This window comes from Eleutherodactylus coqui, chromosome 2, assembly GCF_035609145.1.
Source record: "Eleutherodactylus coqui strain aEleCoq1 chromosome 2, aEleCoq1.hap1, whole genome shotgun sequence".
Classification (NCBI taxonomy): Eukaryota; Metazoa; Chordata; class Amphibia; order Anura; family Eleutherodactylidae; genus Eleutherodactylus; species Eleutherodactylus coqui.
In genome coordinates this window covers 118,774,604-118,800,834 of record NC_089838.1, presented here as the reverse complement: position 1 = coordinate 118,800,834, position 26,231 = coordinate 118,774,604, and the positions used below count along the sequence as shown (strand labels likewise).

At 41.2% G+C, this 26,231-nt stretch overlaps 1 protein-coding gene across 3 annotated transcripts in view; it reads left to right on the top strand.

Annotated features, from left to right (window-relative positions):
• Positions 1-26,018, top strand: part of CDK17 (cyclin dependent kinase 17) — a 136,427-nt gene extending 110,409 nt beyond the window's left edge. For all 3 annotated transcript variants that reach the window (XM_066591458.1, XM_066591456.1, XM_066591457.1), the window contains 11 exons: positions 1,379-1,493; positions 3,728-3,822; positions 5,638-5,700; positions 6,937-7,060; positions 11,160-11,280; positions 14,837-14,934; positions 15,729-15,834; positions 18,978-19,020; positions 20,432-20,522; positions 21,540-21,617; positions 25,445-26,018. In XM_066591458.1, the coding sequence (XP_066447555.1) occupies positions 1,379-1,493; positions 3,728-3,822; positions 5,638-5,700; positions 6,937-7,060; positions 11,160-11,280; positions 14,837-14,934; positions 15,729-15,834; positions 18,978-19,020; positions 20,432-20,522; positions 21,540-21,617; positions 25,445-25,482 (972 nt within the window). In that variant the 3' untranslated portion in view covers positions 25,483-26,018. The remainder of the gene's footprint in view (positions 1-1,378; positions 1,494-3,727; positions 3,823-5,637; positions 5,701-6,936; positions 7,061-11,159; positions 11,281-14,836; positions 14,935-15,728; positions 15,835-18,977; positions 19,021-20,431; positions 20,523-21,539; positions 21,618-25,444) is intronic.
• The last annotated feature ends 213 nt before the right edge of the window (positions 26,019-26,231 follow it).

Genomic DNA, 26,231 nt, shown 5'->3' with positions numbered 1-26,231 from the left:
TGACAGTGCCCCTTTAAAGCAAACCTGTCAGCAGTTTGAACCCTACTAAATGAACTACAGGGACAGAGCAATGAATTAGAGCCTTTTTCATAAATAAGTTTCTTTCCTTTTCAAAGTATGCTTGCATAACTTGACTTTTTTTAAATTTTCCGCTCTACATGCACATGTCTGCAGTCCGGACCATCTCTTTTGGACAGAATTGTTAGCACAAACCCTGCCCACCTCAGCTACGGGTTGCATGTCTTCTACTGGAGTGCTTTGATTTCATGCATCCGCCGGAAGTTCGTGGACCAGCCCATGCGCAAATGGGAGCTACGAATCTGCCCACAAAAGGAATGCATGATCTGCGCATGCCGCGGTCAGAAAACTTCCAGTGCATGCTTGAGAGATCAGAGTAGATTGGACTGTTTACATTTGCAGCAGCTGTGCCTGGTAATGCAGCTCTGTCCCTTTTTATGTGAACAGGGCTCCATTGCAATACCAGGCACAGCTGCTACTAAGTGCCTGTTAAAAAAAATAAAATAATAATAATGGACCCCTTCAGCCAGCTGATAGGAGGGATGTGGCAGGAGTGGGCCCCGTTACAACGTTGACCCTACTGGGAGCTGGGGGTGCGAGAGGGGCAAACCTCAAACTTCGGGTGGCGTCAAGATACACGAATACCGGGCCCCCACTGATCTCGTATTGATGGCCTTATCCTGTCCATGCAATTAACTCAAATGGTAATTGCCTAGTCTGATATTGTAACAAGTTATAAAAAGTATTTTCAACATATGTATGTAAAACATAAACTGTACTTCTAGCACCAACGTATTGCATAGTTTAGAATGTTCCTAATCCCTAACCACAAACCAATCTTAGTCTAAATGCTGGAGGACCTGAAATAAAGTATAATAGAAAGTTCAAAACTTTTCATTTATACAGTCATTTAGTTTATAGAATTCTTTACCCAAGAAATGGAGTCTTGTAGAACTGCTGGTAAATTTGTGGGTTTTATCATTCTCTATTGGATTTTGACCCATTTCATGACAATTCTCAAATCATTTGCCTCATTTGACCTCATCTGTTTGTCGGCTGCACTACTCTACATATCCAGTGTTTGCTCATTTTCTATTCTTCTTTCCATTCTTTTCTCCCCACATTATGCCCCTCTCTCCTTTGTCTACCTCTATCCTCCTCCCTCTTGGCGATGGTGCAGTGTTTCGAAATGAAAGCTATACAAGGATGATCCCTTAAAACCTTTGATTTGTATGGATGTTATTTTTCAGTGTGCCACATAATATGAACTGTTCTACTGTAACTGCAGCACCTGTTTCCATACTAGTCCAAAGTGAGTGCTTCTCCAAGGAGCTTTACCTATGTAACCTTTTGTTTCTAGGGTACTTATGCCACAGTATTTAAAGGAAGGAGTAAGTTAACGGAAAACCTTGTAGCCCTGAAAGAAATACGATTGGAACATGAAGAAGGAGCTCCGTGCACGGCTATTAGAGAAGGTAAAGCTTAATATGTGGATGGTGAATTTTATTCTTGCTGATGTCTGTTAATGCCTTGAAAAAACTGCTGCGGTGTCAGGGTAGTAGATGTGAAAACCAGTGTGAATTAAAACCATGAAGCACAAACCACGGTTCAGTGCGTTGGGGTGGGTTATATTGCACTGATCCACTGGTTCCTGGGGTCTCGCTCTGGTGATCCATGATGGCTACACCACTTCTTAGACTAGTAATTGGCCACAGCATGCTGCGTTCTGATTGGCCTGGGCTGCTCACATTAGCGGCATTGGCTAAACCAAGTGGCATGTAATGTGCATCAGGTAGTCTAAGAAGATACACGGCCATCATGGATAATGAGAGTCAAGTGCCAGGAACCAATGGATTGGCGGCTGTAAGGGAATAAAGGTGAGCATCAGGTAATATAATTTTGTCTTGGAACCAGATAGTTGCTTTAACAGTAGTAAGTAGAAGCTGAGATCTCTGGGATCCCTGACTAAACATTAACATTCCCGCAAAGTATATCAATGGTTAACAGTGCAAGCAGTAAAAGATAAATGAATTGAACCAATTTACGAAGGAAATGTATTCTTTTTTTAATGAATTTGTTAGTAATGTTTGTATGCGGTATCATGGTCTCTTACGAAGAGCCGACGACTGCTGTTATATTGGAAAAAAGGAGTTTTATCTTCTGAATAGTGGAGTACACATGTGAATTGTAATGATGTAAACAGTAATAGTTTTGCCGTGGTTTGGTAAACTGACATGCAGCTTAGGCGGGGTTCACATCAGTGTTTTATCTGTGAATGGATCCATTTTTTTCCTTTTTAAAACAAGAAAAAAACTGATCAGTTCAAAAAAAAAAACAAAACAAAGGATCGTTAGATTCTGTTTGCATCGGTAAGGGGTTGTCCACATCAGCATTAGAGGTTCTGTTCGGAACCTCCGTCACTGATTTCCGCTAGAAGACAGGGCAAAATAGTACTGCGTTCAACGCTATTTATTTCATCCTTGCAAATCCAGCAAAAGGCTGTGCAGACGAACAGAAACCCTTTATGGTTCAAAAGTATTTTATTCAAACTGCATTACTTAAAACAGTGTGTACAGAAGGGCAATGAAGTGGCAATAAAAATAACATTAACGCAAGCCTATTTCTGCCTTACTTTAACATGAAGCTCATCAATGTATGCAGCAATTTTAACTATCTCCAGCACACGCCTCTACCTAACATCCATCAGGCTAGGCTGGTGAACATTGGGAAAGGAAGAGAAAAATTAAAACTAGTGAGAAAATGAAAAGGAGAAAGAATAACAAAGAGAAAGAAGGAAAGGGGGACTGGGATATGAGGAGTAGCTTGTCCGGCTGGATCTGGAATCTGACATAGGCAAAACCTTTAGTCATGAACGATGGTTATAAAGGGGTAGAAGTTAGGGTGCGATTACACCATTAGCAAGCCAAGTATTTAATCCCAGTGAGGAGCGGAATTGGATCCAAGTTGCCCATGTTGAATAAAATTTAGCAAATCGTAGATCATCCCTAGCACACTGTTCTTCCATACACTTCAGGTTATCCATTGCTTCCAGCCACATCAACCTTGAGGGAGGAGTGGTAGACTTCCACTTCCTAGGAATAATCAGCCTCATGGCAAGCAGAAAAGAATAGAAACCCTTTAGACCCCATTGTAGTCCGGGGGGTTCCATTTGGTTCTGCCATGTGTCTGCTCCTTTCAGTCAGTTTGCCATTTTCACACTTTTCAAAGGAAACGGGAAAACGGAAACCCCCTAACGCTGATGTGAACGACCCCTTAGACATCCATTATGATACGTTTTTAACATCCGCTTTGTTTGAAATGTAGCTCTACTTTACAGCTGCATCCATACAGTTGTATTCAACGGATCCATTACACTGAATACAAACGGAATAGTTTTGAGAAAAAAAATCTATTTACTAAAATTTCCTTTCTTTCCTTTTTTCTTCTTTGCCCCCCAAAAAGCCTTTTTTTATTCCAGGTTTTTTCCCTTTTAATAAAAAAAAAACAGCAGAAGAAATGGAAAATAGTGAAACAAAATAATCCCATTGAAATTAATGGGAGTTTTACTGGATCTTGTCTTTTCCTAGTTTTTCTTCTCTTAAGGACAGTTCAAAGCAGAAAACTTAATACAAAACGCTGATGTGAGCCCAGCCCTAATGTGTAACTGCAATAGAAGGCCACTGCCATTTATTTTTCTCTTTTCCTCTAGTCTCGTTATTGAAGGACCTGAAGCATGCAAACATTGTCACCTTACACGATATTGTTCATACGGACAAATCATTAACTCTTGTTTTTGAATACCTGGTATGTATATAGCTTTTTGGCTGCTACCTTGATGTAAAATGAGGAATCTATAAATGTAGATCTTTTTGAAAAAAAATAGTATTTATATTCAGAAATACAAAGCTAATGCCGGCAAGCATGGCATACTGCTTGATCTGTATCTAGTCATGGTGTCCTGGTCTTTAATGCCATAACTACAGCACAGCAATTCTACCTTGCAGGAAACAAAAAAGTAACAAAATACCCCCTAGACCTTTAGGCCTCATGTCCACGGGCAAAAGAAGAATTAAAATCCGCAGCAGATTTTAACTCTTCCGCCCGCCCGCGGATCCGCATCCCATAGGGATGCATTGACCACCCGCGGGTAGATAAATATTCGTGGATGGTCAATAAAAGCGATTTTAAAAAAAATGAAGCATGAAAAAATCTGGACCATGCTCCATTTTCGTGCGGGTCTCCCATGGAAGCCGTCCGGATCCGCGGGAGACAAAAATCGGAATTTACTCACCTGCTCCGGTTCTTCCCTTCGCCGTGGCGCCATCTTCTCTCCGTCGCGGACGGATCTTTTTTCTTCGGGCCGGTGCATGCACGGGGCATGTCACCGACGTGCCCTGCGCATCCGCCGGGCCGAAGAAAGAAGATCCGGCCACGACGCAGAGAAGATGACGCCGCGGCGAAAAGAAGATCCGGAGCGGGCGAAAAATGAGTTTATTCTTATTTATTCTCATTTTCAGCGCTCATGTCCGCGGGGCAGGAGGGACCCGCTCCGGATTCTCCATGGAGGGACCCGCTCCGGATTCTCCATGGAGAATCCGGAGCGGGCCTGATTTTCCCCGTGGACATGAGGCCTTACAGTCATTTAGTAGTCTGTTGTTTCTCAAATCTAGAAGCATTGTTTTGCTCTCTGAGGAGGGTCTGCAGAGATAGTGAAGACATCCCTGTATAAATGGGTTAAGTTCAACTATCTCTATGTACAATCATATAAAGTTAGCTGTCAATCACTGATAGCACCACCCACTGGACTCCTAAGGAATAGAAAGCAAGGATTGAAATGAATTCCAAATTATTCTGAATTTTTTCAAACAAAATTATATATCTGCTTGTCTGCTCTAGTTCTATAACATGCTGCCTACGGATCAGACTCTATGTTCAACACGGCAGGTTTCCTATAAGGGATACTTGTATAGGATTAATAACTTCACTGTATGTACAATTTGCTTTTCACAGTTGACATCAGCATGTATTTCTGCATGTAGCTTACTATAACTGAACTTTTTAAAGTGATTAGGAAGTCCTTGTTTTGCATGATTGTCTATTTTTATGTAGTAGTCATTAAATAATTCCCACAAAAAAAAAGCCAAATGCAGTTTGTGTACGGGTGTTATTACATAAGCATTAGTGGCTGGCATCAACGCTTATGATTTACAGTTAATTGCCAGGCTGAAGTTGCCAATCCAGGTGTAGCCCGGCAATTATTGGTAAATCGTGAGTGTAGGCGCCTAGTGCTTATGTAATGGTGACTTATGTAATTATTAACCCTTTCTAGTCCACTGTCTGATGTCTAAAGACATTATGATTTAAGGCTGGTCAGCTCCAATGTTGGATGACATCCGTCGGAGTTCTCTTACTATATATTGCCAGTCTCTAAGCTGTCGGAGCCTATCCAACGTGTCACCTCATGCAGTACTGGCTTTAGCCAGCATATAGCGCCGTTGTATAACAGCAGAAAAAGAGTAAGCCCCCTAGGAAAACCAGAATACAAATTGGATTGGAAAGGGTTAATCATATGAGGCAAATGTTTGCAGTGACCGATATATTACATGTTTTTCTTTCTAGGACAAAGATTTAAAGCAATATATGGATGACTGTGGGAACATTATGAGCATACACAATGTAAAGGTACGGAAAGCACATGAATTATTATTTAATATCAAGCCTTTATGATCAAAGTAAGCTTTATGAAAGGGGTTGTCCGAGTGCGTGGCAACTTACTAAAAGTCAATCCAGGCCTGTTAGAATAGTAACAGCAGGGATACTTGGCTGCCTCTGCCATGGTGATCCAGCGCTGTAACATCGCTGTACTCCTGGTCTTTGTTGTGGAATGGATACCATCTGACCGCTGCAACCAATCCGCTCTCAGATGCTAGGAACTGTGAGGCCATGAGAACCACCACCTGACCACCGTGATCTCTGATTGGCTGCAGCAGTCATGTGGTATCCATTCCACAATCAAGACTGCGAGGATCAGAAGGGTGCAGCGCTGGATTGGCGTTGCAGAAAATTGATAAGTAACCCTGCTTTTATTTGAGCAGGGCTGTATTGGTTTTTTTTTCTGACAACATTTACAGTGCTGCAAATGAATAACCTGTTTATTCCTAATTATAGATCCAGCCAATTGTATTGATCTGTGGGTCCATCCTGGTCCACCTATTAAAAAAGCATCATCTGATAACTTTTGGTTTTTGTAGTGTGTAAATGACGCCATTGCTCATTTTGAGGACATAAGTGCCCACAACAGGTAGATTGGAGGCCTGCCTTCTGACTGGTTTATACGGTATTGAAATAGTTTGGAAATTTTCCTGCCACTTTAACCCCTTAAAAACCAACCCTATTTTGGTATTCAGGACCACTGAACTTTTTTTTTCGCCACGTTCAGAAAGCCATAAGTTTCTCCCCTCTCTTCCCCATCAATAAAGCAGTTTGAGGGCTTGTTTTATGTGTGGTGAGTTATATATTTCAGCGGCACACTTTATGGTACATATAACTTACTAAAAGGGGACTTTGCACCTGTGATAAACATGGCTTAGTGGGACTACCACTAGAAAGGAGGTGGCCAGAAAAAGAGAAGCAGCCAATCTTGGTTTAGCTACACTGTTTCAGTAACTCCCATAGACGTCAATGGAAGTTACACAAACAGCATAGCACAGTGAGCTATACAGTTCCCATAACCTGGGAGATACAGAAACCATCTAGTTTGCTTTGCTACATTGTTTGAAATGCTCCCATTCGCTTCTGGTGTAGTTATGGAATCAGCATAGTGAAACCCGCTCGACTACTTCCTACATGCAGTTTGGTCTTTATCTTTACAATTTGGTTAATAAAATCTGATTAGATTTTCCTTTTGTTTTCCTATAGATATTCTTATATCAAATTTTAAGAGGCTTAGCCTATTGTCACAAACGGAAAGTTCTTCACCGGGACTTAAAGCCACAGAACCTCCTCATAAATGAAAAAGGGGAGCTGAAGTTAGCAGATTTTGGTGAGTTTGTTTCCTTCTCTTCAGCACATGTTTAATCTGTTGACACAACAAGAAGATATTGTCTTTTAAAGGGGTTTTCCTATTAAAGACATTAACTCATGTCAACGTCGTAGGGAATAAATGTCTGATTACTGTGGGCCCAGCAGTCGGATCCCAAGACTGGTTCATCCAAATACCCTACGTGGATGGAGTGGCGGTGAATATGCTCGACTACCACTCCACTTACTTATATGGAAAAGATGGAGATCAGTGTTCTAGTTAATCTCCATCCGAAATGAATGGAGTGCTGGTTGTGCATGAGCACCACCACTCCCTTCATATGGGCCATTCGAGTAAGCTGCTTTCTTGTGGATAGGGGATAAATATATTAAATGGTAAAATCCCCTAAGCTGGCCATACACATTCACTACCTCTTTGACAAATGCCCTTGCTAGATTCCTCCCACCAAACACACGCATGGCTTGGCCAGGAGTCCATAAGAGGGGGAGACTACCTTATTTCCTGAAAAGAGAAAGATTAGGCATATTGAGATCTGCCGCCCGATTAGGAGGCCCCTCCACCTCACATAGACATTAGATGGTTGAGCAATCCTGCCAGTATCATTGTGTTCAGCTGGTATACATCTAATGTGTATGGTCAGCCTAATGTTCACAGACAAGTACTTACTTTTATTTTCCAATCATTACTTAGGGCCACACATTAAAAGTTTAGACCATGAAAAGTGAGAGAGGATCTTGCTTGGAGAGTGTCTTCATCATTTAAACTGCTGATGTGGAACTGTTACTGACACTTTTTTTCAATTAATCTGTAATCTAAATGTGTGATGATATAATTAATAATATGCTGATGTGTGTAGAAGCAAGTGACTAATACACAAGGTGTGGTTTTAGGATTCCCCCTTCCCCCTCCAGAAAGGATTTCTCATATAGGACTTCCCTAGTGAGTTGATTGCAATGCTTGGCTTTACTTTCATCTGGATTTAGATTAGAGATTTGTATGTCTTTGCCCTTTTCTTTTGCTCTAAGTCCAGTCATTATCTGAACATCTGTCAACAGAAGATGCTTAAGATGCTCATTTTAATGTACTCGTAGGTCTAGGGTACGATTCAGTAAGCTTTCAGGCAAGCTTCGTTTTATCATACACCAATGCTGCAGGGTGGTTTCTGTCTAAACAATGAGTATGAAATGGACTGTGATCACACATTTTCGCAGTTGATTGACTCAAAAATGGATAATATTAAATTGCGGACAAAAAGCTTTAGTTACATAACACTAATGACAGTTGTTGAAATGATTTGCTGAAATGAAGCGTGAGGTATCCTCTGTTGTCCTTTGCTCTAAGAAAAGTGGATCGCATTGAAAAAACAGCAAGTTAATTTACTGTATTTTTCAGACAATAAGATGCACATGACTATAGGGGACACCCAGGTTTAGACAACAGGAGGGGGGAACATACTAAACAAAACTAGAAGGGTTAATGTACCACTTTGGTGGTTTAGTTTCATCAGAACGTAGGATGTTTTGGGATTAACGGTTGAATAAAGCCGAAGTGGTGGTCAGGAAATTGAATTAAGTGGTTAATAATGGTGTGAGGCTAGGGTAGCTAAGATATGACAGTCGTACAGGATTTACAGTTATAAGCTGACAAGATCACTCTTATAAAGTCTGTTAAAGGCTATGTACGCCTTTTGCACTTTTAGTTTTTTAATTGTGTTTTTGTAAATTAAGACTTTTTGTAATTGGTTTTCATTAAAAATTACTGATTGATTTGTGTGATTGTACTGTCTTCCAAAGCACTACAAACCGGAGGACTGGCATCTTATCAAGTTCTGTCAGTCAGAGTAAACTAATGGGCTGTTTCTTAGTTCTTTCCCTAGCCTGCTTTCCTATTATGAATGTGCATTCACTGCCTTTCCACTAACCTATTACAGAGGGCTGTATGACAGTGCCATGGGATGGTGGAGGAAGTCGGGAGGATGGAGAGCACAGAAAAGATGTTACTACGGCCCCCTGCACACGGTTGGAAATTCCGCGGCAACGTTTTCCGTGAAAACGCACGCGAAAAGTAAACCGTGACATGTTCTATTTCTGTGCGGGTCTCGCAGAGGCCCACACAGAAATGTCAGTAGAGACCCACCGACTTCGCTCTGCGCATGCGCCGGCTGGTCGGCAGCCGGCACATCACAGAGAAGAGGAGACGCCGGCTGCAGGTGAGCCGCAGGTCTCTGCATTGGCACGGGTCTGCATCCCGCTGCGAGAATTATCGCAGCGGGATCCGACCCGGCCGTCTGCATGCGGCCTACTACAGAGGACTGTATTGACTCTGGGTGAATATTCAGTTCTTGTAAGCAGTGAGGAGGAATGGGACCAGCAGATACTCAAAGAGAAAATGAGATACTTGTGTAGCATTGTGTGGGTGCGGTTATGCCTCACAGCCTCTGAAAGAGGAAAGGGGAGCTGAGCATGTGCATTTATGAGAGAGACCGGCTGATCAGTGCTGGGAACCCATCTCCTTACCCCTAGCCCGAAACTTGAAGGAGAGTGCAAACCAAGAATGAGGCATTCTAAATGCACGAGAAAGGAAACTCAATGCAAAAACCTAAGTGCATTTTTTTTTTCCTGCAAGGATTTAGTAAGGGTCATTTTAGACAAGCTGATTCTCATTTGAATGAGCAAGGGACATCATCGCTAGCTTGTTCGCTCTAGTGTAGTCTGTTTGAACAGGCAGAGGCATTGTTAACTTGTTCAAATGAGCATTGTTTAGAATCGTTCAGTCTTCCACATTCGCTGTATAAGTGAATGTGAAAACCTGAATGCATGCTGCTTAAACCGTACGATAAGCGAACGAGCTAGGGATTGTTTTTATCCCTGCATAAAATGAGCGAAAAGCGAATGATTCTGCTTCATCGTTCAGTCGTTGACTCGCGTTTAGACCAAATGATTATTGTTCAATTTTGCTTGTTTGAACTATGTTTTTGAGCAATAGTCGTTCTGTATAACACCCTTAGATATGTGTGTGTTAATTTTTTTTTTTATGCACAAAATTTTCCATAGTCTTTTTAAGTTGTTTTTTTTTTTTAACTGACCAATTGGAAAATTTTTTTCATCCAAACACTCCCTTACTGGATCATAGCCCCATGTGACAGTACCAACGATCAGTTGTCAACTAGCAAAAGTGCGTCCAAAATATGCTTGTATGAAAGTGTACTAGAGGTGCTATTACATGTGATTTAGAACTACTTGCCAGGCAGCACCTTCACTTGTAAGTTCAGCTGTAAATCGCTGAAAACGAGGTGCCTGTAATAATATCCCTTATTATTGGCTATATTAAAACTTTTATTATGTTAATAGCAAAAATATGAGCTTATGTTTAGTGTGTGTGTGTGTGTGTGTGTGTGTGTGTGTGTATATATATATATATTATAATAAAAATGTGGTATCACTAGATGAAGCCTCTGTTAGCTTATAACTGGGGAATATCTCCCTCACCCTTTCATTTCATTGTAAAGTCCTTGTTATTAGATCCTCGCTTCATATACTTCAAGATGTGCTGGAATGGGGGATAACTTGCTATGATGGTAATATCCCCTTAAGATATTCCCTGACTTTTCTAAACCAAGGAAAAGTGAAAATATAAGTTAACAAGGCAACGAGAATACCATGAGCAGAGTAAGGAATGGAAAACGTCTTAAGATGTAAAAGTGGTGCATTAGGTGTTATTGAAAAAAATATTGTAGTAGATGCCAGGGTTATTTAATAACTAAAAATCTGGATCTACCCATGTTGTCTTCACTGAAATGGGTGGAAGCTGAGGGAAGCCTTAGTGCTATTTCTCGTCTGTTTCCCTTGATCCCACCTTGTAAGTTAGGGTCTGTGAGTAACAAATATCTTGTTGGCATTGGAGTAGCTGCTATTAGTGAGCAGCAGCTGTTAAACCAAGATAACTGCTAAATAGCTGAACTTAGTAGTAAAAGTTTACACAAGAGGACCGCTCGGGGCTTTCAGTACTCTGGAATGGTTCTCTTGATTCTCAGTGAGTTTTGGTAGACATTGCATCTCTTGGCATTTTGCTGATAACTTTGTTTCTCCTTCAAATAAAGGTTTGGCAAGAGCAAAGTCTGTTCCAACAAAGACCTACTCCAATGAGGTGGTTACGTTATGGTACAGGCCTCCCGATGTCCTCCTTGGATCTTCAGAATATTCAACACAAATTGACATGTGGTAAGTATGTTTATGTATGGTTGGTTTACATGAATTACAGAAATACTCCTGGCTGAGATTAAAATACCCATGTCTGAGTGTTGTCCAGTTTTGCCGGGGATTGCAGAAATAGCAGAGGCCTGTTTTATGTTTACGTAGTTCCAATAGAAGTAGATTGGAGTTGTGGAAATGACTTGGCACAGCAAGCTACACTGTTTCCAGAACTCCCATTTACTTCTGTGGCAAGTACGGAAATTGCATAAGACAGTCCGAATCAACTGTTTTTGTAATCCTGACCACCATTGAAGGCTTAAAATAGGCAGGGTGAGGGTCTCGGAAGGCCTTTCTGGTGATAGGCGCAAGTCCCACAAGTGGAACCTGCATCTCTCAGACTTTTATGGCATATCCTATGAATATGCTGTGAAAATCTTAGCTGTGAAGACCCCTCTAACTCTTTCATTGCATAGGGTTTCATGACCATTGTATAGCTTCTCGGCATACAGAAATAAAACCTGATTGATCAAATAAAATCATATTATACCTGCACATCCATATATATTATAACGTAAGACACCTGGCACATTGTAAAGTGCTGAGTGGCATTCTCACACGGACGCCTTCATGAAAAATTTCCCTCCGAATGCAACGTTAAGAAAAATTTGCATTAAAATTTATGTTTGTGGCTAGAAGTCTGACCTCAACAGTACAGTCAACATGTGCATATCTTAATATAATCCTCCAAACTGAAGAGACCAACAATTTCCATTCTCCAGTTCCTGATCTATATCACAAAGATAAACGTGTCCTGGTTATGCGCAGGGGGTGATTAAATGTGCAACTGCTCCTCTTCTTACCCCTATAGTACAAAATACATTTGGTAAAAAAATGAATGGCCGTAATAGGCGGTGTAATCATTTTTTTTTTTTTCTTTTTCACCCTGATGTCACTTGCAGCCACTATATAGCCCCCTTACATTAGGGGGGCACAAAATGCAGCCCACAATGCCATGCTGTACTGCCTCAATCATCTAAACACAGAAACCTCCATTCATGGCTGCTCATGTAGTTTCCATGTCGGGATGAGAAAGAGTGGCACATGGCAGGGCAGCAGGAATGAACAAGTACTAAGGGTGCACTGTGTAGTTATGTCTGGGTCCACTATATATTAGGACAAGTACTAAAGAGCGCACTGTGTAGCCATGTCTGTGTCCACTATATATTAGGACAAGTACTAAAGAGCGCACTGTGTAGCCGTGCCTGGGTCCACTATATATTAGGACAAGTACTAAAGAGCGCACTGTGTAGCCATGTCTGTGTCCACTATATATTAGGACAAGTACTAAAGAGCGCACTGTGTAGCCATGTCTGGGTCCCCTATATATTAGATTCAATTAAATTTATTGATTTTACATATTAAACCAATATGATGCATTACAATAAACATTGATCCATCTTAACCTTTGTCGTTGCTTCACGTCCTCTTGTACATTGAAAATAATTAGAATACTCAGGTCGTCTTCATCTGCATCACATATCATATATCAATATTAATTAATTAATACTTGACTCATAAATGTTATACCAACTATAACTAACTAACAGGGGGGGGTATAGAGAACGGGTAAGGTTAGGGGAGAGGGGGTAGGGAGAGGTGGGTTTTAGGGGATAGTGCACCTCCTCGCCTGTTTGTATTGGTGTTCTCACTCTTCAAGTTGACCCGATTCCAGCCAGGTTTTGAACGTGTCTGAGGCTCTCATCGCTATCCACGGGCTCCATAGGTTATGCATCCCGGTTCGTTCCTTTTCGCTTTCAGCTCCTTCCTCCTCATACCTCATTAACATATTAAGTTTCTCTGACCACATTATTCGTGTGGGTGGAGATCCTGATTTCCACAATTCAGGTATCGACATCCTCACTGCTAGAATAACCAGCCGCAACAGGTCAGCTTTCACTCTAGCCATAGAACCGGGCAGTATCAAGAGCAGGGCCATCTCCGCTGTTATGGACACCCTAGACCTGGACATGTCGCTGTATAGTAATTCCACGTTACTCCAAAGGGTCCTGACTGGGGGGCAATCCCACCAAATGTGAGTCATTGTCCCGGGCCCGTTCTGGCACCTCCAGCATATCGGCGGTATTCTATTATCAATTTGGTGCAGTCTTGACGGTGTCCGATACCAGCGGGATAGGATCTTAAAATTCTGCTCCTGTAGTCTACCGTATCTGGTGCTTTTGTGGCACATGAGGAAGGCCCTCTGCCATTCTAATGCAGTGCAGTTGACCCCTAGCTCATTCTCCCACTGACCCGTGTAGTTTGGGAGGGAGTCCCCTGTCTCAACGTTCAGCAACAACTTGTATATTACCGAAATGCCGTGCTCCGTAGGCTCCGGCGACATGCACATCTCCTCAAATGGCGTTAGCTGCCTTTTAATGCACTCCCCGGGTCCCCTATATATTAGGACAAGTACTAAGGGTGCACTGTGTAGCCGTGCCTGGGTCCACTATATATTAGGACAAGTACTAAGGGTGTACTGTGTAGCCGTGTCTGGGTCCACTATATATTAGGACAAGTACTAAGGGTGTACTGTATAGCCGTGTCTGGGTCCACTATATATTAGGACAAGTACTAAGGGTGTACTGTGTAGCCGTGTCTGGGTCCACTATATATTAGGACAAGTACTAAGGGTGCACTGTGTAGCCGTGTCTGGGTTCCCTATATATTAGGACAAGTACTAAGGGTGTACTGTGTAGCCATGTCTGGGTCCACTATATATTAGGACAAGTACTAAGGGTGCACAGTGTAGTCATGTCTGGATCCCCTATGTACCGTGTTTCCCTGAAAATAAGACACTGTCTTATATAAATTTTTGCCCCAAAAGAGGCACAGTGTCTTATTTTCGAGGGATATCTCAATTTTCACCTAGCAGATGCCGTTCGTGTCCCTCTCGCTGGGCTGCGGAGCTTCAGCAGGCTTCCGTGTAGTCCTCACCACTGAGCGAACATTCTCTTCCTTGTAACGGGGCTTGAATACCCCGCCTCCAGCAAAAGATTGTCGTGATTGGTTCATCGAGCGCCAACTCTGATTGGCTAAGGCGGCATTCCTGAACAAATCACAGCCATTCAATGATGTCATTCAATGTCCCAATGGAACTAAAATGATAACTGAAGCAACTTTGCTTTAGGTAGTGATAAAACCTTTCTGATGAATTTATTCCTATACAAACCTATGGTAACAGCCTATGGTAGTCAGAATTTCTTCCATCCTTTCCCTTCTTTTTGTGAGCCCAGATTTGGTGGCTTACAACGTAGTGGGGGGGGGGGGGGGGGCATATGGAAGGGAGTGTCTTTATAGTTTGTAGTCTGTTGCTGTGGAGACACCTGATCTGCATGAAAGCTGTAGGCATACTGCACAACCTTTAATTAACAAAAAAGCCCAAATTGTGATTTTTTTTTTTTTTTTTTTTTTAACGTTCACATCAGTTAATGTCAATCACCATCACCAAGTAATTTTCTTCTATATGTATTATTTCTTGGAATGGTGTGGAAATTTACTTTTGTTTTTATACTTTTCTTACAAGGGGTGTCGGCTGTATATTTTTTGAAATGGCTTCAGGAAGACCACTTTTTCCAGGTTCCACAGTAGAAGACGAGCTTCACTTAATTTTCAGACTTCTAGGTAAGTGCCGCCTTTCTTATCTGAAGGTAAACCGTGCAGTTAATGTATCTGTTGGGATCCCTCAGAGCTGCGTCCTTGGGTCACTTCATGGGGTTAACTGCATTTTGTAGATTGTTTCTTGGCAAGAATAGTAATGGTCTCCATTACAAAGTCGGCCTTCAGTTATCAGTCATCGCTAAATAGGACTTTTTATCCAGGTGGATATTTTCAGGAGTTGCTGAAAGATGAAGGCAGGCAGATCTTTACACCAGAAATAGACAGTATTTAGCTGCTCCATACATTTTTGACTGTAGACTTGATTGCAGCCCTCATATACCATCGTACATGAAGCCATACAGTCAGTCTCAGACCGGGTTAATTCTTACATAATTATCGGTGATTTTGCTCCTGTACATATTTCATATGCGCTTGCAGGGTGCCCATTGCTCAGTACCGGCTGCAGTATTATAACACATGGAATAGTGGGGCATTTGCCAGATTCATATTCACCCCTCAGGTGAATCTTCAGTTGGTATGTGCATTGTTGTGCGTTTTGCGAAAGATTTTCAGCAATCTATCAGACATCTGCAACAAGGACATCCGTTCTGAACATGACCCTAAGATTGCAGTCTTGTAATTAAAGTGGGTTAGTCATCTAGCGCACAGGGTGGAATTGATCTTGCATTATCCTGCATACAGCTTATCCTTTTACTCTTCTCCATGCAAAGTAATCATGACCAAAAATGTGTCGTGACACCAGTTTAGCAATTAATGAGAAATATGTTTAACTTTCATTTGGGCTTTTTTTTTTCCAGGCACTCCAACTGAAGAAACCTGGTCAGGGGTTTCCTCTAATGATGAATTTCGGAATTACAATTTTCCCAAGTACAAACCTCAGCCTTTAATTAACCACGCTCCAAGGTATTGAGTTGTTTTATGGAACAGTAGAATGCACTTATGGAATGACTAAATAAATATCTCCCCCCCCCCCCCCCTTTTTTTTTTTAAGAACATGTATTTATTAATATTTTTTTTTTTTTTAGGTTAGACCGCTTAGGCCACTCACACACATCATCAAAACGCTGCAATTTTACTTTCGTTTTCGGATGCAGCATGTTTTAGCACGTTCCATCACTTTGATGGGTGATGAGGCGCGCTAAACATGGAAAAATAGCAGACGGCGCTGGAAAATTGCGACGCTGGAAAGCACCGTCCAGTGCCACCATTGAGTGCATGTCTGCCAGCCCCTATTGAATTAATTGGAGTGTTATACTACGATGTTCAAAACACTGCGGTAAAAAACGGATGTGTGAGAGTGGCCTGAGGAAAATTAGAACACTGTCCTTTATACAACTTAAATTCTACATGGCATTGCATGTAATTTGAGTTACCATCATCGTCGGTGAAGGACAAGTTTTTTTTGCTTGTTTTTGTTTTTTAAACTGCTCAGCATTAAAATTGAAAATACTGTCCATTCTGCAGACATGTTATAGAGCAGGAGGAGCTGAGCAGAATGATGTATAGTTTTATGGGCAAAGATTTAGTATAACTTGTATTTTATTCATTTATATCTCTGCTCATTCTGAGCTGAACAGTCCAGTGGGCGGAGCTATCGGTGAATGACAGCTAGTGCTCTATGCATAGTCATGCTGTCAGACAGCTTTCAATCACTGATTAGACTCGCCCACTTGGCCTCTATCAGACTGCGCAGAGGTTCTAAATGAATGAAGTACAAGTTATACTGTGTATTTCCCCAAAAGTCTATATAAGGATCTGCTCATCTCCTGCTCTATAACATGTTGCCTGCAGTTTGAATAGCATTGTTCTATTGAACTCTTTCCAATCCAATTTTTTCTGTCATTCTACAACGGCGCTATATGCTGGCTAAAGCCAGTACTGCATGAGGTGACACGTTGGATAGGCTCTGAGAGCAGAGAGGCTGGCAGTATAAAGTAAGAGAACCCTGACAGACGTCTTCCAACATCGGAGCTGTACAGTCTTAAATCATAATGTCTTCAGACGTCAGACAGTGGATTGGAAAGGGTTAAAGGGGTTTTCTCACCAAAATATTAGTTAAATCCAGCTCATAATAATTATAAACACTTTTGTGTTTACACTTATTAAAAATCTGTATATTCCCCGAGGCGCACTGTTATGTCATTACATTGAATGTCCTAATAAAATCTGTATATTCCGGGACAAGTGTTAGAATAGCGACCTTCTGCTTTTTCTGTCCACACCTCACTACATGTTCCAAGATGTTCTCATGCTCAGTCTTGCTTCCCTTTCTGCTCCCCTGATATGTAGGGGGATACCTTGTGTAGTGAGTGCTGCTTCTGGGGCACCATCCTCTTTTCTGCTTCTCGGATGAGATGCTGAGCAGTCGTAACTTTGTCCCACTCATCACTTGCTCAGCATCTCTTCTGACATTGGAGAAGACGCATAGAGAAAAGCCAGACTGAGCAAGTGTGACAATATTGGAACATATAGTAAGGTTGGACAACTTCTTTAACTCTGTATATCCCTTAAAGGATTTCTACCATGCTTTGTTTCAGCTCATTACAGTTTTGAAGATTTCTGCTTGTGGTTATTAGAGGAAAACAGTGAATTGGGTTACTTAGCATTATAAGAACACGGGTGCTCTCTTTCAAAAACAGGGCCGCACCTGTCATGGGGTTATGACTAGTATCGCTGCATAACTCCAATTGAGTTAATAAAGTTCTACCATTGAGTTAATAAAGACTCTACTATTCTCTCAAGAACAAATGTCAGAAATATACAGAAACCTCTGAGAGCCTATTGACGTTTATTTTAGCAATAGAAACCTATGGTTCCATCCAGGGTTCCATGTTGATGTCATTTTCGGCATTCCAAACGGAATCCCTGCAAGGAAAGGCGGCAAGTAGGCTATAACGTGATGTGAACCCCGCCTGAGGCTTTTTTACACAACTATGTTGTGACTTCTGTTCATAAATGAAGCGATCATCCAGTACTATATCTGTTGTACAATAGTTCCAAATAGTGGATAACAGACCCCCATTAACTTTTATAATGGGGTCAGTCGGGGTTTTGTAATGGTTTTGATCATTTTGATCACGCTGTTATAAATAATGAAACGGTCAATAGGGCCGTAAATGAAACTTTGAATGGTATGTTGAATGTAACTTAGGATTTCTTGTCTGAGTTTTGTATGTATTGACATGTTCAATACAAACAGTAAAAGTATTGCATGTCATTTTGACCATCAAAGTGTCTTAGGTCCAATGTCCACAGCACGCGTAGATTTTCAATGTGGATACCCGCAGTGGATGCACTATGGATCATCTTAAAATTTTTTTATTTTTTTTTTAATGGCTTGAGGGTAATCGCGGATTGTGTATTTTCATCTGCCATAGAGATGAATGGAGCCACATCTGTGCGGGATCCGCGTAGCACCTAAAAATAGTCTGGAGGGTTTCATTTAGTTGCGGACTCCCCATTGTTTCCTATGGGTGGCTACAGCTGCGTATCTCCCGCACAGGAAATCCGCGCTGATTTAATAAATCCACACATGGACATTGGGCCTTATATAAAAAGGTTGTTTCTCTTTTGACGCTTGTAGCGTTGAGGAGCATGGGTGCCTACATAAAAAAAAATATAGCAATGAAGAATCGGTAGTTAATTACTATTCAGCTATAATCAATAACGTAGCTCAATGAGAAATATTGATGCCTGTTTGATTTCCTGGCGAGTGGTACATTTATTGGGAAAAGCATTTTCCTCTTTCCCGTTTTGTTAAATTTTTTTTATCTGATTCTTCTTAACTGGTACTCATCCACCATGTGCCATGGAAAGCCATCCTCTTCACACTGATCACACTGTGTAGCTGCTACTATCAGAGAAATCATTTTGATACTGTCAGTCGTCAGCCTGATCTTCCTGAAGAGACATGGTACTCTGTCAAAAGAAATAAGCACTCCGCTCGGTGTCCAACAATCTAGTCTCACTTTTTTGACAGGATGGTATTATTTTCTAAGGTTTCGTGTATTTAATGTTTTAACAATCTAAATGTTTTTATTTTTTAGGTTAGACTCTGAAGGAATTGAGCTGTTAACCAAGTTTCTTCAGGTAGGGAATAAACAACATGTCATCAGAAAATGGCCTATTGTGTAAATCAAATGTTGAAGCATACCTCCGTTTTTAAAAGAGTTTTCTAAAATACACCAGGTTCTCATTGCCCCCTCATTTGCTCCCATTTGTATCCTGTTTTATGTCTGCAAGTTCTGATTTTCAGGTGGTCTCCCTAATTATTCTACTGTCCTGTTTGCAATCCACTTTAAGGCAGAGGGTGTCTAGCAAGCCTACCATTCTGCCAATAGTTCACTGTCCTGCACTTCTTTGCCTTTTTTTTCCCCTGCTGCATTGCACTGTGTCTGGTCCAGTTAGCAAGGAGGCAGTATCTGAATGGTCCACCCCTCATACATTTTAAAGGAACATTTAATGAAAAACAAATGTAGAAATACATATCAGCAAATATGTTACAATGAGACATCACTATGTATATTTGAAGAAAAAATAATCTGGTGTCTTGCAGTTTTCTGTTTGGCCACTAAGCATAATAGGGACTTGCTGTTCTGTACAGCAACCTCATTGACCATAGCAGCAATCTACTGGAGGGAACTTGTTCTCTTTGATCGTAGAGTGTTCTCGGCATTATCTGTGTCCTGTCGGATGTAATTTTGCAGAGATGAGGAGTAGAGAAGCCGTGACCACCGTTTATTTTATATACACTTATGACATTTAGAAATAATTTAAGAAAAAGAAAGATTTAATATAATAGCACAATTTTAACTATGCGTTTCTTTATGACGCATTCACTTTAAAGGTAGGTTGGTGCTAAAATATGCTTCAGCTCGAACATAAAGGAACATTAAACACTGAAAACGCACGAAACTGAATAAATGAACCAATAATTCCTCTATTCATCTGTTTATATATTTTTAAGTTTTACTTATAATATGAGATAAAATAGAACGAAGAAATCTCCCGTGTCCCACCCCACTTTCTCTTCACTGTTCGTGTGGCTGTAGGGCATGTTCACAGGACTGCTTTTTCCATTGATGTTCCGAATGTTTTGTACTTTTAAGGCTGCACTCACACAGCCCCCTTTTTACTGCAATTTAGTGCAGCGTTTCGCACGTCTCGCTAATCGCGGTACAACGCTCATATTGATTTCAATGGGACCTAGCAGACCTGCACTCGAACGCTGCATTTCTAACTATTTTCGAGCGCTATCTGCTGTATTTTCACACGTTTTTAGAGCTTTTGTAATGCACCTTATCACCCATCACAATGATGGGGTGCATTAAGAAATGCTGTGACTGTTTTGGATGCAGCATTTTGTGAACGCATGTGTGAGAGTGGCCTTAGTAAATAGCATTTGGTCAATCACAGAGAGCCAATAGCCAGAGATGTATTGTTCTCCATGTATATGCAATGTGCAACGTACGCTCCTAATATAACGTTCTTTATCTTGCAGTATGAGTCTAAGAAGCGGGTTTCAGCAGACGAGGCAATGAAGCATGCTTACTTCAGAAGTCTGGGCACAAAAATACATAGCTTACCAGAAAGTAATTATCTTAACATTTATGATGTATGTAATACATAGGTTGGAATCCTTCTGCAATCCTGTTTGAAGGCCCATTTAGACACAACGATAATCACTCAAAAGATGTCGCTCAAGATGAGCAATCACCTTGCACTGCCAGCGGAGGATGCAGAAGACAAGCGGGGTATCCCCGCTTGTCTTCTGCATACAGCTGTTTCCGCTCCATGCACCCGACTGTCATACAGCCGAGCGCTCCGAGCGGAGGATGCAGAAGACAAGCGGGGTGTCTCCGCTTGTTTTCTGCATCCAGCTGTTTTCTGCACGAAGTGCCCGGCTGTTATACAGCCGAGCACTCTTGGCCGGGTATGGAGGACAGAGCTAGACCGCTCTGTTCTTCATACCCAGCTGTCATCAGGGAGCATTACACAGCTGAAACAATAGTATCAGCTATATCCCGCTATAAATCCCTGATAAGGCTCCTCATCGTCTTTCAGCATGCTGAAAGACGCGATGAGCGATGGGGTAACGAAAACTGCATGATGTCAGTGCAGTTAGACACAACGATTATCGCTCAAAAGGCGGCTTTTGAGCGATAATTGTTTTGTCTAAGTGGGCCTTTAGGCAGGACAAGCATGTGCAGTATCTCCCCATTCATTGTATTGCGGAACCTTGCACAGTGCAATTGCGCCATCATAAATTCACAATGGTTCTTGTTTTGTCAGTGCTGTTCAGCATATACTGCGACGCATGTTCTTCTAATAGAGAATGTCACCTATTTCATGTTCCCACTCAGAGGTACACAGTAGTGACACACATTCTGACTTCAGCCTTGTGTCAGGGATGTGAAAATATTCTGCTGTTCAGACAAACTTTCAGTTTATTGAACACAAACTAAGCCCGGTTAGAAGTATTACAAGGCATTGGGCAGATTTGGGGGGAAAAAATGCATCGTGGGGGCAAAAAAACCTTTAAATTACAGGCTACAAAGTTATACAGTTTATACCATTTTTTGAGAATTTTTTTTCTTCTTACCTTTCAGACATATCAATATTCAGTCTTAAGGACATCCAGCTGCAGAAGGATCCTGGTTTTCGGAATTCTTCCTATCCAGAAGCGGGTACGTGGGTTGGTATAAATCATCATGCCAGTTCTTGTATGTGACTTTTGCACCTACATTACATGACGACGGTCGGCCATTGCAGCTAGCCACCATTTCGCCCTATGAATAAATTGCGCAGTGCACATTTAGTGCATTGTTTTGCCAATCTCATTGTTTTCAAGTTTTCTATATATCAACATTTTAAAAGGAAGCTGTTGTACGGTTTAACAATGCAAAAGCTGCTGACAGCGCTTAGCAGGGCAGGGAACAGCTTTTTATTTTTTATTTTTTCCATATTTCTTTTTATTGAAATGTTTTTCCAAATATAACAGCAGTGAGAGAAAAGAAAAAAAAATCATAGAATATACATATATATATGCATTGAACTATGCTGTTAGGGTAATAACTTCAAATTCCATGCGATCAATTAGCTCGACATAGTTCTCAACAAATTTATAGACATGTTAAAATACAACTTTTTAAATATATCTGTGAAGATGCTGTTAGTCATCTTTGGGGGAAAAACTGGTGTAGAAACGCTCCCTTAACCCCTTGAGTGGCGGGTTCCCTACCACCCTGTCGTGCCCACCAGGGCAGGTTTTTTTAAATGGTCTAATCATTGAATTTCAACTAATTTTGCAGTTGCGTCTCAAGAGCCATAACTTTTTCATTTTTCCATTGACACGGCCATATAAGGGCTTGTTTTTTGTGGGACAAGTTGTGATTTTTTTAAACAGGCGGGAGGAAAAAAAAGAAATGGGGAAAAAAGAAAAAAAGGGGCCATGTCATTAAGGGGTTAAATAATGTATTAACTTCCTTCGCTGGGTCATTACGACGCACACGGATACCACATGTGTGATTGTATTTTTGATTTTTTACAAAGTAAAGGGAGACAAGTGTTTTTTTATTATTTTTTTTAATTTTTAACTTTTTTTTTTTAATTTTAAATTTTTATTTATTTATTTATTTTTTGTCCCTTTAGGGGACTTCCACAGGGACCCATCAGGACCCCCTGATCACATTCCGGGGGTCCGATGGTGACAGCCCTTTACATGCTGCAGTGACAGCCCTTTACATGCTGCAGTCACACAGACTGCCGCATGTAAAGGGTTAACACAGCAGAGATCGGAGGGTTTCTCTGATCTCTGCTGTAAGAGCAGGTACCTAGCTGTCCTCTCACAGCCAAGCACCAAGCTCTCCCTGCCACAGAGACCATCGGCTTGCTTCTGACAAGTCGATGGTCTCTATGGCAACCTGTAAACAAAGCAGGAGACTTAGAAGCAGGAGGTTGCCAGCATATCGGCAATATCTTCTGCTGGTTTTTCAAAGCCCTTGCTTTGTTCTCTGTGGGACTGTGCAGGCAGAGCACACTGTCACAGCTTGTGGCATTGTGCTCTGCAGCTCCCATAGTGATACATAGCCCGGAAATCTTCCGGGCTATGTCACTATGAGCAGTGGAGCTCGTCCCGGAAAATTTCCGGGCGTGCCACTCAAGGGGTTAAAGGGCCGCACTTGACACTGGACTGTCAGTGCCTAGGTGTAAATGCGGCCCTGGCTGGAATATCCCTTCATTGTTGGGGTACATGAAGTTCATGAAGGGCTACAAATAGTCATCAAGCAGTGAAACATAACAGACACTGGTCAATGACAAGTTTAGGCAGCATAGCGGGCCCAATCCATGCTATGAGAACACACCCCACACCAGTATAGAACCACCGCTGTTCCGTGCACAGTGCTTTGTTGACAACTGGGGTCCATGGCTTCATCTGCACACCACGCAAACTATACGATCAGCCCTATACAGTTGGTACTGTGACTCATCGGACCACTCCACATGTTGCCAATCCTTTAGGACAGTGTTTCCCAACTTGAATCCTCACGGACCCAACAGGTCATGTTTTCAGCATATCATTTACTAAGAACACCTGTGCAACACTGAGGAAATCCTGAAAACATGACCTGTTAGGGTGCCTTCAGGACTTGATTTGGCAAACATTGCTCTAGGATCTAGTTAGCAACCTCACAAGCCTAGGTGAGGCTCTGTGTCCAGTGCTGTCATGTTAACAGAGGCTTCTGGTGGGTGTTCTGCTCTCATATCCCAAAATCCTATGGAAGCTAATAAATGCTGTGTTAATATGCAGGATATGCATGTGGGGCCGCCTGCATTGAATATGGATGCCATAGGCACTTGTCTGTTAGCATGAGCAATTTTAGCCAATCGCAATCATTCAGCACTCATGGGCAACTGTGGGTATTAATGCCTCCAAAATTGCAAAAAATATTTAGTGTTTTTCCAGCAACATAGCCAAATGAGGACTACTTGTTTGAATTTTTCAGTAGTGCCATTTAATGAAATAGAATGGAAAAAAACCTGCAATCCTGCCATTGGGGCGGGGCTTTAAGGTGGTCACGGTATTTCAAAGCTCACATTATATACATCCTCTGGGTTAGTACAATTACGGTGCTGCCACATTCATATAGATTTTTATGTGTTGCTACTTAATATATTAACTTCTGACCCAATTAACTTTTTTTTTTCTTCCTTTTTTTCTTCTCTTTCCATCGATGTGGCTGTGTGCGGGATTTTTTGGTGGAGCAAGCTATAATTTGTATTGGTACCATTTCGGGGTACATGCAAATTTATGATTGCTTTTTATTCAGCATTCTCTGGCAGATGAGAGAAACAGAAAAAAAAAACTTCTGGCATTTGTTTTCTAATTTTTTTATTTTTTTATTTTTTTATTTTTAAGGCATGCGGGATAAAAAAAATATACTTCAATTAATCAAATTTTTAAAGGCATAATAGCAATTCAGGTTTTTAAACTTCAATATTCTCAATTGTGTAATAAAAAAATTCAATCATTTTTACCTTAAGTCTCCTAAACTGTGGATCATCTAATCAATTGTAGAACATACTGCAATACTTCAGTATTGCAATGTATTGTACATTTTCCTATTAAGCCCTACCTTCACAAGATCCCAGACTGCCGTGGCAAGCAAATGACACTCCCTGATCTCATCAAGCCAATCGTGGGACAGAAGAAACCCCCCACCCTCAGGCCATTTAAATGTGGCAGTATCTAAATGATTTAAAGCAGTGTTCCCCAACTCCAGTCCTCAGGGACCGCCAACAGGTCATGTTTTCAGGATTTCCTCAGTATTGCACAGATGATGTAATTATTGTCGGTGCCTCAGACATTGCCACAGGTGTTCTTACCATAGGATATCCTGAAAACATGACCTGGGGGGTCCCTAAGGACTGGAGTTGGAAAACCCTAGTTTAAAGGCTGGTATTGAAGTCCTTTAATTCCAGCTTCTGTGGCACGTTGTCAGCTATGTTTTAAAAGCTGGTAGCAACCAGGTATGGAGCGGGCTGGGCTCCTGAATATACTTCATATAATGGTTCCCCATATTATTCCATACATGTATGGTGGATTTCAAGAAGGGGGTTAATATCCATTCATTGTTTGATTTAGCAGCCTGAATCCTGTATCTTTTTCTAATAGGCAACATGTTATTGATTAAAATGTAATTAGTGTTTTTTTTGCTCTTGACCCAGAAAACTCTACTTATGAGTTACCTCAAAGTAAATTTGGCCTAGTTGTCCATAGCAACCAATTATGGTCTATTCAGTGCTGTTCCGAAAAAGCAACTAGCATTCTGCGTGGTTTGTCGTCTTTTTTTCTCAAGGCATTTAAAATACATGACCTTTTGTTGGTAATTTGTACACAAGCAGTCCCTTTCCGTACCACCCGGCTGCAACATTACCACATACCGACTAATGTGTATTATCAATCATACACGCAGGCCACTGGTTGTAATGTGTTTTCTTGTCTTGTTTGCAGGGCACGGCAAGAACAGAAGACAGAGCATGCTCTTTTAAGATGTTTTTCCTATCCGTTTCATACCAAGATCAGAAGCTTTGGTGGCAACTCTTACTTCTGGTGGACTATGGACTGTTTGTGAACACTGACCTACTGACAGAGGAGTTGTTATTTCAGGCCTGCAGTTTTTTTTCCCTTTCTTCCCTTTTTTAATATATATATATATATTTGTTGTCACAGTGTGACGAAGCTTGTACAGTCAGTTTTGAGGTCTCCTCTACTGTTAGAGCCAGTAGGTTACAGCTGTCAGTGTGACTGTAGCTGCAATTCTCGTGCAGGACTGAGACACAATGCGTCGTTATTTATTGCCGGATCATTGCTGCTAAATGACTACTGTATGAATATTTACCACAACAAACAGTTGAATGCCTGAAGAAGTTGCAGTGGCTTGATAATCTGTGAATGCATCATTGTTTTTGTTTTTTTTTCGTTGTTTTTTTTTTTTTTTTTTTTTTTTTTAAATCCCAACACTTTTTTTTTAAATTTTATCCTGTTTTTTTGTTTTATTTTTATTAAATTGTCTTGTTTCCATTAATGCTATTTTGCTTTGCTTGGCCTTCAACCCTTGTGGACCATATTTGATGTTTTTGCTAATCGTCATAGTTTCTTCCACTCAAAATATAATTAGCAACAATATTTTGTAAGTACATAAGGATTAAAGATGAGCGAGCGTACTCGGAAAAGCACTACTCACTCGAGTAATTTGCTTTATCCGAGTATCGCTGTACTCGTCCCTGAAGATTCGGGT